The 14,357-nt window shown below is 40.5% G+C and overlaps 1 protein-coding gene across 4 annotated transcripts in view; it reads left to right on the forward strand.

Moving 5' to 3' along the window:
- Positions 1-4,499: 4,499 nt before the first annotated feature.
- Positions 4,500-14,357, forward strand: part of pvrl2l (PVR cell adhesion molecule related 2 like) — a 603,137-nt gene continuing 593,279 nt past the window's right edge. For all 4 annotated transcript variants that reach the window (XM_038302856.1, XM_038302858.1, XM_038302857.1 and 1 more), the window contains exon 1: positions 4,500-5,014. In XM_038302856.1, the coding sequence (XP_038158784.1) occupies positions 4,927-5,014 (88 nt within the window). In that variant the 5' untranslated portion in view covers positions 4,500-4,926. The remainder of the gene's footprint in view (positions 5,015-14,357) is intronic.

Genomic DNA, 14,357 nt, shown 5'->3' on the forward strand with positions numbered 1-14,357 from the left:
TCTGAAGGCTTTATGTCAGATGTATCATGAACCACTAGAACACTTAAAAAAAATAATATTTCACCTTTTTTCTGATGATGTTTCAGTTCCATTCTACTAAAAAATCTTTTAAAAATATTGTGAAAACATACGCTGAGGAGTTGGATCCTGTTTCTTAGACTTAGACAAACTTTATTGTCATTTTTTACACACAAAATTTTGTCCAGTACAGCTCTCAAGACATTTCCATTTCTTAAAGTGCAGCAGTGATAAAATGTTAACATGGTGATCAAATGTAAACATAAGACAGAGATTTGATTTGCAGTTTTTCATACATTCAGCGCTTTTTTTTTTGTTTTATTTAACATTCAACAGTCTGATGGAAAGATGCTGTTGCAGGATCTGCTGGACCTGCATCGGATGCTTTGAAGCCTCTTCCCAGAGCAGGGAGAAGAGTCCATGGTGGGGTGTGAGGGGTCATTTATAATGTTACGGACTCAGGACACGCAGCGCTGGAATTAAATGTCTTTAATGGAGGGAAGAGGAGCCCCCATGATCCTCTCTGCAGTCCTCACTACTCTCCTCACCTTCTTCTAGTCTGCGGTGTTGCAGCTTCCACACCACACAGGGAGACAGATGGTCAGAACTGTTTCATTGTTAAATTGTAGATGCCTTCATTCGTTGCAGTTTTCCATGTTAAAACTACAACCGATAACAACCTTGAAAGATTGTCTCTGCATTCAATTTCAGAGCTTGCAGGTTAACGACATTTTTCTGCAGTTACAGCTGCTGGTCTTTGCACAACTGGAGGACATTTTTGTTTGGAAACTTCCAAAATTTCTCTCCAGCTTAGTTAGTGGATAGCCAGTATTTCTTAACGCCAGTTTAAAAATCTTACAACCGATTCTTTATTCAACAGGCCTGGATCTTTACTGGGCCATTCTAACATATAAATATACTTTAAATTGAAGGCATTCCAAAGTTACTCTCTGTATGTTAAAGTTTGTTTTTCTGCTGGAAGATGAAACGTCTCGGAGTCATAAGTCTTGCCACCTCTAAGCAGTTTTCCTTATGGGTCGTCCAGCTCAATGAATCAATACCTAATGAGGAAAAGCGTCCCCTCAGGATGATGTTGCCACCATCGTACCTCACTGTAGGAGCTGTGTCTTAAAGGTTAAGAATAAAGACTATTTCTGCCATCATGAATATATTTCCTTTACTTTATTTCCAATAAATGTATAATTTATCTCCCGCTTCAGTTATTTTCTTTGTTTGAATGAATAGTTATTGTTATTTGAATTCTATCACTGTGTTTGTGCCAAAAGTAGGAAGAGTTCCTGGAAAGAGGCTGAAATCTTCTGAGAAGGATCATTATGGTCTTTGAAGGCTAAATAAGAACTCATCTCTCACATGAGAGGATGCTTTATAACGGGCCTCACTTGTCTGCTGGGGCTTTGAAAATAAACAGAAGTAAGTATGTTATCATTGTCTCCTGACATTAGAAGGAAAAAAGTAATTTATCTGGCCCATTTCATTGGATCTGGGCTGGATAACACTTGAGTTTATGACTAATTAGTCCATTTATATCCTGTTATCCTATTTTTAAACAGGCTCATTGTCTTAATCTGAAAGCAGAAGTGTTTATCTGTGTTTAGACGGCTTTGCCAAGGTTTCCTTTTAACATCAAAGCATCTCTTTAGGAAACTTTCAGTGTTTCTCATAAAGCTCAACTAAGAGGGACGCTCTCCCTCTGGTTCCACTGAATAGCGGTGGCCTTCATTAAGGGTAACCCCTGCAAAGAGCCCAATTACATCCAGTGAAAAATAAAATTGAAGCAGTTATTTTGGTCTTCAGCAGTTTGGATTTTATGGAATTAAAATCGTTTTTCGGCGAGCCTGGCAGTGGAAAAACAAAAGAAAAAACATGTCAAGTTATTCAAAAGAAGAATTAAACCTGGAAACAAAATTATTTTAGACTCTTTGTAAGACGGTAAGCTTTGTGGATGAAAAGGGGCAATCAAATTTTGTTTTAATGTTAATTAAAAGCAACACTGCTTAAATAACATTACAACCAGTTCATTTAAATTTAAACAGCAGTTAATCATTTTAAAGTTGACATTTTTTTCTTCCAGATGTGTAAAACTGCACCGACCTCAGTGCTGGTGAAAATGGACCCATGCATACCCTTATGTAGAAGCTCTGCGATTGGTTTCAGAGTAAAAAGGATTAAGTTATTTTTTTAAGCTGCTAAACCTTTCAGCCATGTCAGCTGCAGTTTGACCCCAAAGAACTGGATATGTACCTAAAGGCTTTTCAGGGTGGATACAGATTTTCAGTTTTACTGAGTCAGATTGATTCTTTATTCCCCTCAACAGGGGTGGGTTTAGGAAATTTGGGGCCTGAGGCAAAGACAGGCAAGGCGGCCCTCTGACCTGAGAAGAAAATACATAAAACAGACCCATTACAGAGATACTGACATTTTAATAGAATAGACATACAACATTCTTGTCCCTTTTCTTGTTGTTTTCCTCTCTATGTTTTGTACTTTTCATGTTGTCTCAAAAGGAATGAAAGATTTTTCCAAGCACTAAGCTCACTTAGCTGATTGCTCCTTCCTGTGTTTCCAAAATGGCAAAAGTAAAAAAAAAAACAGTCCTTCTTTCACTGTAGAAAAACCATGATCTGCTTATCTGTTCTCCATTTTTCAATTGATGAAATAATAGCTGCATGAATCATGACAGCAGACAAGATAGAGGAGAGCAGGAGGCGGGGTTACCAATCTACTTGTTCTGGAGAGCAGAGATCGCTGCTTTAAAGGAATAGTACACCCAAAACATGATTAGCCTTAATTTTCTACTCACCCCCATGCTGAACAACACCCTGGAGTACTTTTTTGATATCTCAATTGCATCTGGAGATCTGGGAGGCTTCTTGCTGTCTGCTGACATTCAAATAATGGAGGTCTACGGCGCCCGAGGCAGAAAGGTCCATAAAAGTCCACAAAAAACGTGTCAATATTCCTCCATACTGCTCGTCCAATGTATTCCAAGTGTCCTGAGTGGGTAGCGTCCATAATTTACTTGAAACAAAGTCATTTAGAATGTTTTTAGAGCATAAACAGTAGTGTATAGGATTTCCTAAAAGCGCGCGCCTGCGAGTTCCCGAGCCTACGGAAACTGCGAAAGACCAAACCAGATGAAAGTGTACATTCAGCGTCTGCTCTGCCGATAATGCAAGCGTAGAAGAAGAAATGTGCTGTTTACCTGTGCAAAGAAAGAAACAACGAAAGAAAAATGTCTGAGGACTTCAGTGTTGAGGAGCATGAGTTCTCTGCCGAGCTGAATGCGCACTTTCATCTGGTTTGGTCTGCCACGGTTTCCGTAGCGTCGTGAACTCGCAGGCGCGCGCTTTCAGGAAATCCTATACACTACTGTTTATGCTCTAAAAACATTCTAAATGACTTCGTTTCGAGTAAATTATGGATGCTACCCACTCAGGACACTTGGAATATATTGGATGAGCAGTATGGAGGAATATTGACACGTTTTTTGTGGACTTTTATGGACCTTTCTGCCTCGGGCACCATAGACCTCCATTATTTGAATGTCAGCAGACAGCAAGAAGCCTCCCAGATCTCCAGATGCATTTGAGATATCAAAAAAGTACTCCAGAGTGTTGTTCAGCATGGGGGTGAGTAGAAAATGAAGGCTAATCATGTTTTGGGTGTACTATTCCTTTAAGATGTTGTCTCCAAAGTCTCCAGTAGCAGAAAAAAATCACTAGATTTGGCACCAGGTGCTTTTTAACAAAAAATAAAAGTGTTATAGGGGTCTGAAAAGTCAGTAAATATAGCGACAAAAGTGCTACGTTGGCAACACTGGTCTTTGCACCGTTTGTTTTCATATGTGCTGTCAGTTTGGACCTTTCTAAACATGTGAATTAAAGGTACTCATCCAATGGGGTGGACACTAAAGGGGGGGGGGGGGGGGGGGGTCTGGGGCTGAGACACACTTAATATTATAAGCATTTTAGTGAAAGAATTTGTGTCAAAAACATAACTAATGTGCACAAATAAGGAATAGTTGTATTAACCATACATGTAACAGAGTTGTATCAGGAAATCGTTTTTGTTCTCAGCATTAACAAACTATTTTCCAGCACTGTTGCGTTTTTTTTTATCTTTTTTTCACTTGGATAATCTGGAAAATTAAGCTCTTTGAAAAGCAACTAAAATGGAAAATATCTTGTTGACCTTCTTTTGTGAAGGGGGAATATTCTAGTATAAATCTCCAAACAAAAATCTTTTAAGCTGAAAAAAACAAAGCAGATAAATCCAGAGTGATGTCTGCCATATCTTGCTCTTTGGCTGATGTTATCAGAGACACATTTTTTAGTGTAATTATGAGAAGAGCAGCTTCTACCTGGGCGCACCTCAGAGCACCCAGACATGTTCCTGCAGCCTCTCCTCTCCTTTCCTCTCTCTCTATCTGAGGAGCTCTCCGCTTTTCGGCTGAAGTCCTCTTGGTGACGCTCTGCTGACATCACTCGGATGTTTCCCTCTCTGCTTTGTGCATCAAACCCACGGAGCTCCTGCTACTCACACTCCGTCCTCACTTTGTTCTCCGCTTGCTGTTCTCAACACTAACCGTGAGACGCGCACCAGCCGCGGGCTACCTGTGCGCACTGCGGCCGGGGCCACACGGGGGAGGGCTTGGACTCCTTCCTTCCCGTCATTACCAACCCAGAGGATCTGCGCTCGGTCCGGGCTTGAGGAGGAGCAGGAGGACGCGCTGAAGAGAAACAGAGAAGTTGGATGATTTGAAAGCAGACGATCTGAACTGAGCTGTAAGTTAGTCAGCGGCTTGCAGGAGGAATCATTTTGGAGTCCGATCTTTGCGCACTTCGCTGTTCTGGATATTTACCTCCAGCTGGTCTTCAGCGCAGAAGAATGGCGAGAGATTACGCAGCGCGCTGCCGGGGCTCTCCAGGGGGGAACGCCTGGATGGTGACAGCGGTGATCATCCTGGCTGCTCAAGGTAAGCAGAACCGAACCGAGCTTTGGATCAGCGGAGGGTCACTCCTCTCCTGCGCGCCCCGGATCGGGGCAGATCTCCGGGCTTTCCAGCCTCTCTGCTCCACTCAGGTTCACTGTCACGTCCCTCTGCTGTCTGACTGTTAGATGCTGTAAAAGTTTATGGTCTTGCTTCTCCTTCCACCGGATCGCTGCTGAGTTTCAGTTTAGTTCTTGACCTGCGCGGTGTGGTGGGATTTCTGTCCTAATTCCTCACTGCTTCCGTCGGCAGGTGACTAAACCTAATCCTCTCTGAGCCTTTACAAACCCCACGGCGCACGGCTGACCTGCAGTCTGTGTTTACCTGCATAGGGAGGGGCGTGCGCGGTCATACAGGACATCTGCTGATTATTTTATTAGAAAAAGGCTGGAAATCAGCTCCGATTCTGCAGAGCAACAGGGTGAAGACAGGGCGCTAATTATTGGCCCCTGCGCCTTGAATGGCCCCACCAAAAAATAAAAAATAAAAGCAGTCGTAAAAAGCCTTTTGCAGAAACTGCCTCAGTAAATAACGGGTGAATTGCTGAAAGTGCGTGATGCTGGATGGAAGAAATGTCCAGTCTTCTCTGAAATGCAGCAAACTCAGTATGAATCTTTCATCAGAATGAAACAAACATTGATGCAGATAAATAGATTGGATCGTTAAAATGAACTTGCTTCTCATTTACACGCGTTCACCAGCAGCTGCATAGAAGGTGGATCAACATTGACTGATTCTATCAGACGGATTTGATTTCAGTAAACTCCACTGTTACCAGGCAAAATCAGTCAAAGGAGCCTTCAAGTCCATAATGTGCTTCTCCAATACATCAGGATGTCAGGGTTCCTGCATGAACGACCTTTATAGATTATTGATAGGCTGCATGAAATCTTAGCCCTTTGAAATCATGCATATAGCTTTACAGATGTTAGTAAATCTGATAGACTCTGCAAACCTTTGAGTGATTGTAAAATATTTAGATTTTTTTGTTTTTGGACATTTTTACTAAACAAATGATCAAAAAGGGGAAAATCAGGTGGACTGCAGTGAGGTCTTTGGATCCCTGAGTCTCATGGTTTGCTTATCATCTAGGAGTCACAGTTTTAGTTAGATGGAGCTAAGATTAGGCAAAAAACAACCTATGTGGGTGTGCTGTCATATGTAGAAAAATGACTAGTGTACGGTGGTAGCCTCGTGAGACCATCCTGATCTTGCCAGCTTTCAAGATTTCACTCCAGATCAGTCTGGAGACTCTCCGTTAAAGAAAATTTGGAGCCGTTCACCAAATGAACGTCCAATCAGCGTTGGCTTTGAGGCGGGTTGAGGTGTGACGCAACGAGAAGCGCGACAGTTCAGTCTAAAGAACATGGCGGCTTCAGCCGATGAAACTAGCGTTAGCGTGGCTATCGAGCAAGTTTTATCGGAATTACAGAGTATTTCTTCACTGAAAGAAGAGCAAAACACTGCCCTGGAGGCTTTTCTCAGAGGAAAAGATGTTTTTGCTCTTCTCCCGACTGGTTTCAGCAAGAGTAGCCTGACTTGTGGTTGTGTTTTCGTCGTCGCTCTGTTAGTACGTCATATGCTTCGTTGATCTGATTGGTTTATTTGGCCCGTCTATCACCAACATAGGCCAATCAGCCAATCTCAAAATTACTGCAACGGAATGTTTCCAGATGGATATGCGGAGCAAATCCATCTGGCGGAGTCAGGTTAGTACGGTGTGGGATCTGTGATGCTGTGGGCCTGGTTTTCCTCCAAAGAGAGAAGCAGAAACCAGATGATAAGCATCTGTCAGCCTGGGTCTTTCAGCATAATGATCTAAAACATTTTCAAATTAACAGGACACAAAATCAATCAATACCACGACTATCAGAGCACATAGATGATGAAACGATTAACTAAAATGTAAGAGATTCTACTCCTGCAATAAAACATACATTTTCCCATAACTTTCCAAGAGGGGCAGTAAATCTGCGCACCGATGTAAAGCCTGATGCTGATACGAGACATGCTTCCTGAAAAAAAAAAGGTTTATAGACAATCATTAGGACCACTTTAGGATTTTTTGAAGAACATGTAAGAGTTGTATATAAAGCATTGACATCTGGTTATTAATCCCTTAAAATTAGCATTTTGTGCTATTTTCTTCAGCTGGTTAAATGCTTAAATATTTGTAGATGCATCATCAGTATAACGTTTCCTGTTAGCTGAGTATGCGATCATGGTAACGGTCGGATATATGCTTGGATGGATAAATAGGAAAGTCTTCATATGATGTAATTTCCTATGCTTCTATCTCAGAACCTGCTGTGCAGTTTTACTACATTGTCAAATGATGAATTTAAGCCGTTTACGCAAATGAGTTTGCATGTGTTCTTTTCTCTGAAAGAAAAACTACAAATCTGTTTTCACTATTAAACACTGATTAGAGCATCTGGACCGAAACTACTTAGATTTGCACTGTTTCCTCCACTTTGAGACGCCAGCTGCAGCGTTTCCAACAGCAGCCAGTCAGGCTGTATATATTGGCATAAGAATCTGCTTTCCTGTTCGCTGTCAGCAGAAATCTGTCCCGACTGTTGTTTCCACCTGGATGTAACTGGCATCATGTGTCAGAGCTGTCCCCAAATTGTCACTGGGGAAACAGAAGATGGGTCATATTGGAGTTGGGGAGATGTGTCATCTCTCACGTTAACGCTCCTCGGAGACGTGCCTCAGAGATCAAAGCGGATGGTGGGGTAGGATATTTCGGGGCTGCAAGCTGCTGAGCCCCCGCTCTGCATTTAGCAGGAGCATCTGTTGCATGAGCAGCGCCAATCAACATTTGTCTTTTGCGGCTGAAGACTTGACCTCGATGGGGGGAATTAGCTGTGCATCCACTCTTTCTCCTCCTGTTTGTTTTTGTAAACATGAGAGATGGCTGCGATGCTCAGGAGCCCAGCCATGTTTCTCCTGAAGGCCTGGCTGCACAGGTTGGGGAAAAGATGACAGCCATTCAGCTGATCCATTGGCTGGAGAACTCTCAGACTCTAATGCCAGCACCCCCCAAAGCTTAGGATTTAATTTGAGCATGCAACAACACAACTGTCATGTAAGTGGAGGTAAAAAAAAACAAAAAAGAACAGCCTCCACGCTCATATTTCAGCACCCTCCTTCAGAGGAGCTGAAGGTGAATGCAAACGCTGCTATTTCCCAGTTTATCCTGCCATAAGAAAACCATTTTCAGCCAAACATTGTCTCCTTCAGGCTGAGGTTCTGATGGTATAATAAGTCTCACTAAAAGGGCCTTGCTTTATGTTTGGGATCAAAGCTCTCTATATATGGTTTTAAAACACCTTAATTCAAACCGTATGTATGCAAATGAAACTAAAGGTGTCCTTTGTGTCTTCCGGACTCACCCCTCCTTGCAACAGATGTCAAATGCAGCAGAGGAGCAATAATGTTGGAAAAAAAAATCAGGTTAACCTTGAGTAAAAAAGGGTAAACCAGGGTTGAGTGGATCTCCTTCTGCAGCAGCGATAATTAAGTCACTTCAGGTGCCCCCTCTCCTCAGAGGCTCGGCTCTTTGGGCTCGATCCTGCTCTGAAATGTCAACGATGATGAGTCCCCTTGTCGGCTCGCTGGAGACGAACGGCTGATTAGCTTATCACTTGGAGAGCAGGCGGCCGATGATTATCGCCCTTAGAGCGCCACGGCCTGATTATCGAGAGTCATTAATGACTCATGGTCCGCTTTGCATTGCACTGTTGTTGTTTTTCCATATTCATGTATATGATGCATTCCAGTACTGCTCCATGTTGGTTTTCATCCGTTTGAAGATTTCCTCCAAAGCGTCTCTGCATGTGGTTCTTTCTATTTCTGTTGTTTCATGATGGCTAGTGATTCTTACTTCGTTACATACATTTCTAACTTAAATTTCCTTTAAGTTCTGTTTTATCAAACCTTATGATTATGAAAGGTGCTTTAAATATAAACGTAATGAATGACTCCTCTATCTGCTCATCATTTTTGCTGTGTTTCAATTTATGCAATGTTAAATATGCATCTTCCTTAATTTCAGGTAATCGTAAGAAATAGTTGGGTTTAGGTTGCAAAAATAGAGTCAAAGCTACTCAGACTTTGACTCTTGCCTTAAAGACTTGACTCTGCCTTAAGTTCTAGTCCTGAACTCTTAAACTGCCCTAATTTCATGTAACAAGAAGTAAAAACAAGGTATTGAATGTAGATCTATGGTTCTGGAAGCATGGTTCAAGTACTTTATGAATACTCTGGAATATTGCGGTGTCTTCTATCTACAACTGAAGTGTAAAGGCTCAGTTTCAGTGTCTAGTTATGTTTTGGTCGTTAACGACCACTAATATTTATCAGGCGATTAAAAAAAACTTAGAATATCTATTCTTACAGTTGGGTTGGGATCTGGATCTATGCTAATGATGACCGTACTTTGAAATTACCACACTGAATGTGACGTGCTGTTGGAGCCTCTTGAGAGTTAGATTAACTGCTGTTTTGCTAAATTATTAATGTTACAGATCTAAGGTTATGTGAATGGTAGATATATTGTCATTTATTTATTTATCTTATTTGACCCTCCACCTTGTCAGGCCTCCTCCTGCTGTGATTAACAAGTAGAAGCAGCTGCTGTGGTGGATCTGATTGTTTGGTGAAGGAGTGAGGAGTGAAACAGATTTTTTCTGCCACCAACTAACGTTTATATTTCCATTTTTTGTAACTCAACTTAGAGATTATTTCTGTTATTTTAATAAGTAAGGAAAACACCTTCTGCCCTGAATTACTTTTATTTTTAAGTGACTTGAAAAGCCAAAAGCTTGATTTTTGGGAACTTATTAGGTTGCAAGAGTGGCCGTAACAAGTAGAAAAACTTCACTGATGACTTGAAGAAAAGTGCAAGGATGGGGGGATCCAGCCGGTCACTCAGATGAAAAGGAAAGCAAACAGCTGACCGTGAGTAAAATCAACTGATTGAGTTTCTTAATGAAAGTGCAGATCACTAAAGAAAGCTACGTTGTGGATTTTGGTGAAGAATTGTGGCAAAGAAGGATGTTTGTTGATGAACTTTATATGAAATGTACGGTGGCCCTGAAGTGCAAACTGCACCTACAAATCTAAAAGCGCAACTACATTAAGGAAATCGCAACTACATGAAGCAAAGCGCAACTACATTAAGGCAAACACAATTACATTAACCTACCGGAAAAGGTAGGTACCAGTGGGAAATATAAGACATCGCTGATTGGACGAAGGCGCCGTTTGACCCTTGAACCGGAAGTCATTCTGCCTGCTGCGGCTTTTGAAAACATGGATATTGTCGGCGCCCCAAACATAGCTGCCGTTATCCAGGAATATTTAGAATCAGGACATACGTACGAGGTGATACTGGATATGCTCAAGACTAATCACGAAATTTCAGTTAGTTTGCGTACACTGAAGACTCCCTGTTCAGACGACGCAAGGGTCAAACGGCGCCGTCGTCCAATCAGCAATGTCTCATGTTTTCTTAATGTAGTTGCGCTTTGCTTTATGTAGTTGCGATTTCCTTAATGTAGTTGCGCTTTTAGATTTGTAGTTGCAGTTTGCACTTCAGGGCCATCTTAGAAATGAGATCATTAATGATGTCTGATCCTGAAACTCCGCCTTCGTCAGAGAACATTTTAAAACATGGATGCAGTTCTAAAGATGGCGGGTGGATGTAAAGTAATGTTGCTACACACTCATGTACAGTAGGTGGTGGTATGCACCTTAACGTTGCTTGTGATCCGCCATAATAGCAAAGAAGAAGAAGAAATGATGATGGCGGCTTTGCTTCAGGGAAAATGTATTGAACAGGTTTCTGTTCAAAGTATTAGTTATTATTTAGGTAGCACACATATGAATATTTTTTTGTCAGAATTCAAATAAACTAGATTAATCTACATGAATTCCTAGATTACAGTGAGATTAATCTATATTTAAAAAAATCTACTTATATCGATCTTTAGTTTTTAATACAGTTTTTGCTTAAGGAGTGAATCTTTTTGAATTCTTGTTTTAAGTATTAATACACTGTAAAAACAGCCTAGAAATAAGTAAAGGTATCTTAAATTAAGTGTATTTACCCTTAATCTGAGTAAGTAATTAAGAGGATTTGCCAATGGAACGAGTATTTTTACTCTTAAAATAAGATAATTAGATAAAATGCCCTTGAAATAAGACAATGCAATTGTTTTCTCTTATTATAAATGTAAATTGTCTTGTTCCATTGGCAAAGTGTCTCACTTACGAAAAAATGACTTATTAAGATTAAATTTTTTTGCAGTGTAGCTTTTACTCTTCACTCATTAAAAGGTATTTTCTGTTTTCACATAAACTCATATTAATGGCTCTGAATGGTTAATTATAATGAAGCTGAACTCCCCCTGCACAATGCACAGAGTTTGACAATCCTTAACAAGGAAACCTTCATAGCAGATGTCTTACAACAGGTCTTCTGAACTATTGTGCGTGATCTGAATTTATAGCTTACAGCAAGTCTGTGTCAGCAGCTTTAGAGGACATGAATCTGATGAAAGAATTGCTAATTTCATTCATAAGAAACCTGAGACCTGACTTAAACATGTAAAAAAGACTCATTAACATTTCTGATCTATTTTTCATCTTTCTACAAATGCATGTAATAGAAGAGTTGAACATGTTGCAGGGAGAGGACAATCTCAGAACTGTTGCCTGAACAACATCCAGAAGATGAGATGGATTTATAGCTAATTTGATGGATTTATAGACCTTTTTATTGCTGTAATTAAAATTTATATCCAAGCAAGGCTTTGTGAGACGCATCTGTGAGCAGCCTGGTTGTTGCTTAGGCTAATCTTCACTGCATAATGGTCGAGCTAATTAGCTGTTCGAAGAAAACCTACAGGCTAAAATATTGCAATTTGAAGAATTTATGACAAAAAAAATTAATTATGATTTCATACTTGTCATGTTTAGCTCTGAAGTTTCAGAAAGATTGAGATGAAAGTTGTAAAAGTTCTGTCTGAGATGTTGATGTAAAAGGAGGAGATTTTTTCCTTCTCTTACATCAAGGTAAAGCAGCTGGATGAGCAGCTTGCAGTCGACCAACTGTAGATTTGTAACGGATACCTCAGTAGGAGTGATGGTTAGCGCCGCTTTATGCACCTTTACTCTGTTTTCAATGTTTGGGAAATATTTCTACGTCCAGATCTGGATTGTTTGAGTTCCTTACAGAGCAGAGTAGCTCTGTACAGCAACATGTGGGGGAGGGGCAGCACTCTCACCCTGTACTTCATACAGCTAGATGAATGTATGTCTCTCAAACTTTCTAAAATTTAAATAAAAGGGTTAACACTGTCCATTAGCATTATGGCTGAAAAATTTACCAAAATAAAAGCGTTAAATATTGATCATTATTAACTTTTTTTTTTCTATTTGAAATAAGGACATGGGGAAAAAAGGTGGAATTCAAAATGTACCCTAACCTTATTTAAAAATATTATTTCACTTTGGAAAAATGTTTTAGCATTCCTGTACCTTGCTTAGCTGTTAGCTATAAGAGCTTAAAAGGCTAAATATTATTCCTCTGCCTACATCTTTGCAGCTCTGAATCAGACTTTTGGTTTGAGGAATAATATATTTTTTTCCCCTATAATGACAGCCTTTTTTGCACATTAATTGCCAAACATTAATTGTGTGTTTTTGTGTTTGCATCAGCTTAATTTTGGTTTTTGTGGGGACTTTAATATTAAACTGGTAATGACTTCTTGCAGATCTTCGTAGCTTTGGATTGCAGCTTTTCTTCTTGTTGTTTCTTTTTTGTTTCAGTGGAAAACAAGAATACAGGAATGAACAAATCAGATATTTTCATTTTTTATGCTGTTGCACACAAGAATAATGAAAAAAGAATAAATGAGGATCTTGGAAATTTACTATTGGCACCTATCCTCCACTCCCATCTTACCCCCCTAGCCTGAACCATCATAATGTTCCTCACACTGCAAAAATGATCTAGAAATAAGTTAAAATTTCTTAAATTAAGTGCATTCACCCTTAATTTGACCAGATAAATGAGATAGTTTGCCAATAGAGTGAGTAATTTTACTCTTAAAATAAGATAATTAGATAATATGCACTTGAAATAAAACAATGCAATTGTTTTCTTATTTTAAGTGTAAAATTTCTTGTTCCATTGGCAAAATGTCTCTTTTACCTCCTCAATTCAAGAACAAATGCACTTATTTTAAGAAAAAATGACTTATCTAGATTTAGATTTGGAAATCTATGAGTTTTTCCCGATCTGCAGCCTTACCAGGTGCCCATATTTCAGATATTTATGTTTGCAGGTTTTGCAGACAAAGATAGTTGTATTTGGATGTTTCTTCCTGGTGGTCAGAGTTGCTGCTGCTGTCGGGTACAGATTTCCTGATTCTTTTCTTGCACTGGCGCGTGCCGTAGGTTCTTTTTTCCCCCCTGTGTGGTCTGTTGGAATCAGGGTTAGGATTTTGTGTTCTGTCTGGCTGAAGCTCGCTGAATACCCACAAAGCAGCTTTTAATCCATCACTTCACCCACCAGAAGTCGCTAAGAATCAGTCTATAGTTGGTCAGCAAATTTTCCTTCCCTCCTTTTTAGTTCATCTTTTTGAAGGATTGGGATCGTAAGCAAATTCCACATCAGAGTCTTGGAAATAAACCATATCATGGCTAACACCTTGGCATCCCTTTGTGATTCTCCTGCAAACAGGTGTCAGAAGGACGAGGGATTACTTAGATGAGCAACAGGAGTGGAGCCATGAATCACAATGCGGCGGATCTGAGGATGGCCAGAGGAAAGCTTCTGCTTTCTGCTCCTGGGGGTTTTAGTTGGCTTTCTGCACCATAACCACCTTCGCAAATATTTGAAAACCCCAGAAACTTTCCAGTTTTCTTGATCAGCTCTGCTCCTCCTCTTTGGTTTTTACTTTTACCTCTATGCAGACTGGCAAGAAGCGAACTTCCAGTGGGGCTTTCCAGCCTTTCAAACCCAGCTCATTCTTCTCATTCTCTCCTTCCTTTATTCCTCCCCTCTCACTCAATCTGTCTCTTTCTCTCCCTTCCTTTCTCTCACACTCATTCTTCTGCTCACGACCTGCTTCGAGCCAGCCGGGTTGGCTGCTGCTCCATCCCAGCTCCCGGGTGGAGGCCTTTTGTTGGATCAGCTTTTGCTGGAATTAAAAGGGGTGCCAGCCAGCCCCCTAGAACCCCTCCTCCTCTGCAGCTCCTCCAACCCCTCATTGTTTAGAAAAGGAAGGGATTCAGAAAGTGTGAAACTGTTTAG

Source organism: Cyprinodon tularosa, unplaced genomic scaffold, assembly GCF_016077235.1.
Source record: "Cyprinodon tularosa strain WSP-4 unplaced genomic scaffold, ASM1607723v1 ctg5, whole genome shotgun sequence".
Classification (NCBI taxonomy): domain Eukaryota; kingdom Metazoa; phylum Chordata; class Actinopteri; order Cyprinodontiformes; family Cyprinodontidae; genus Cyprinodon; species Cyprinodon tularosa.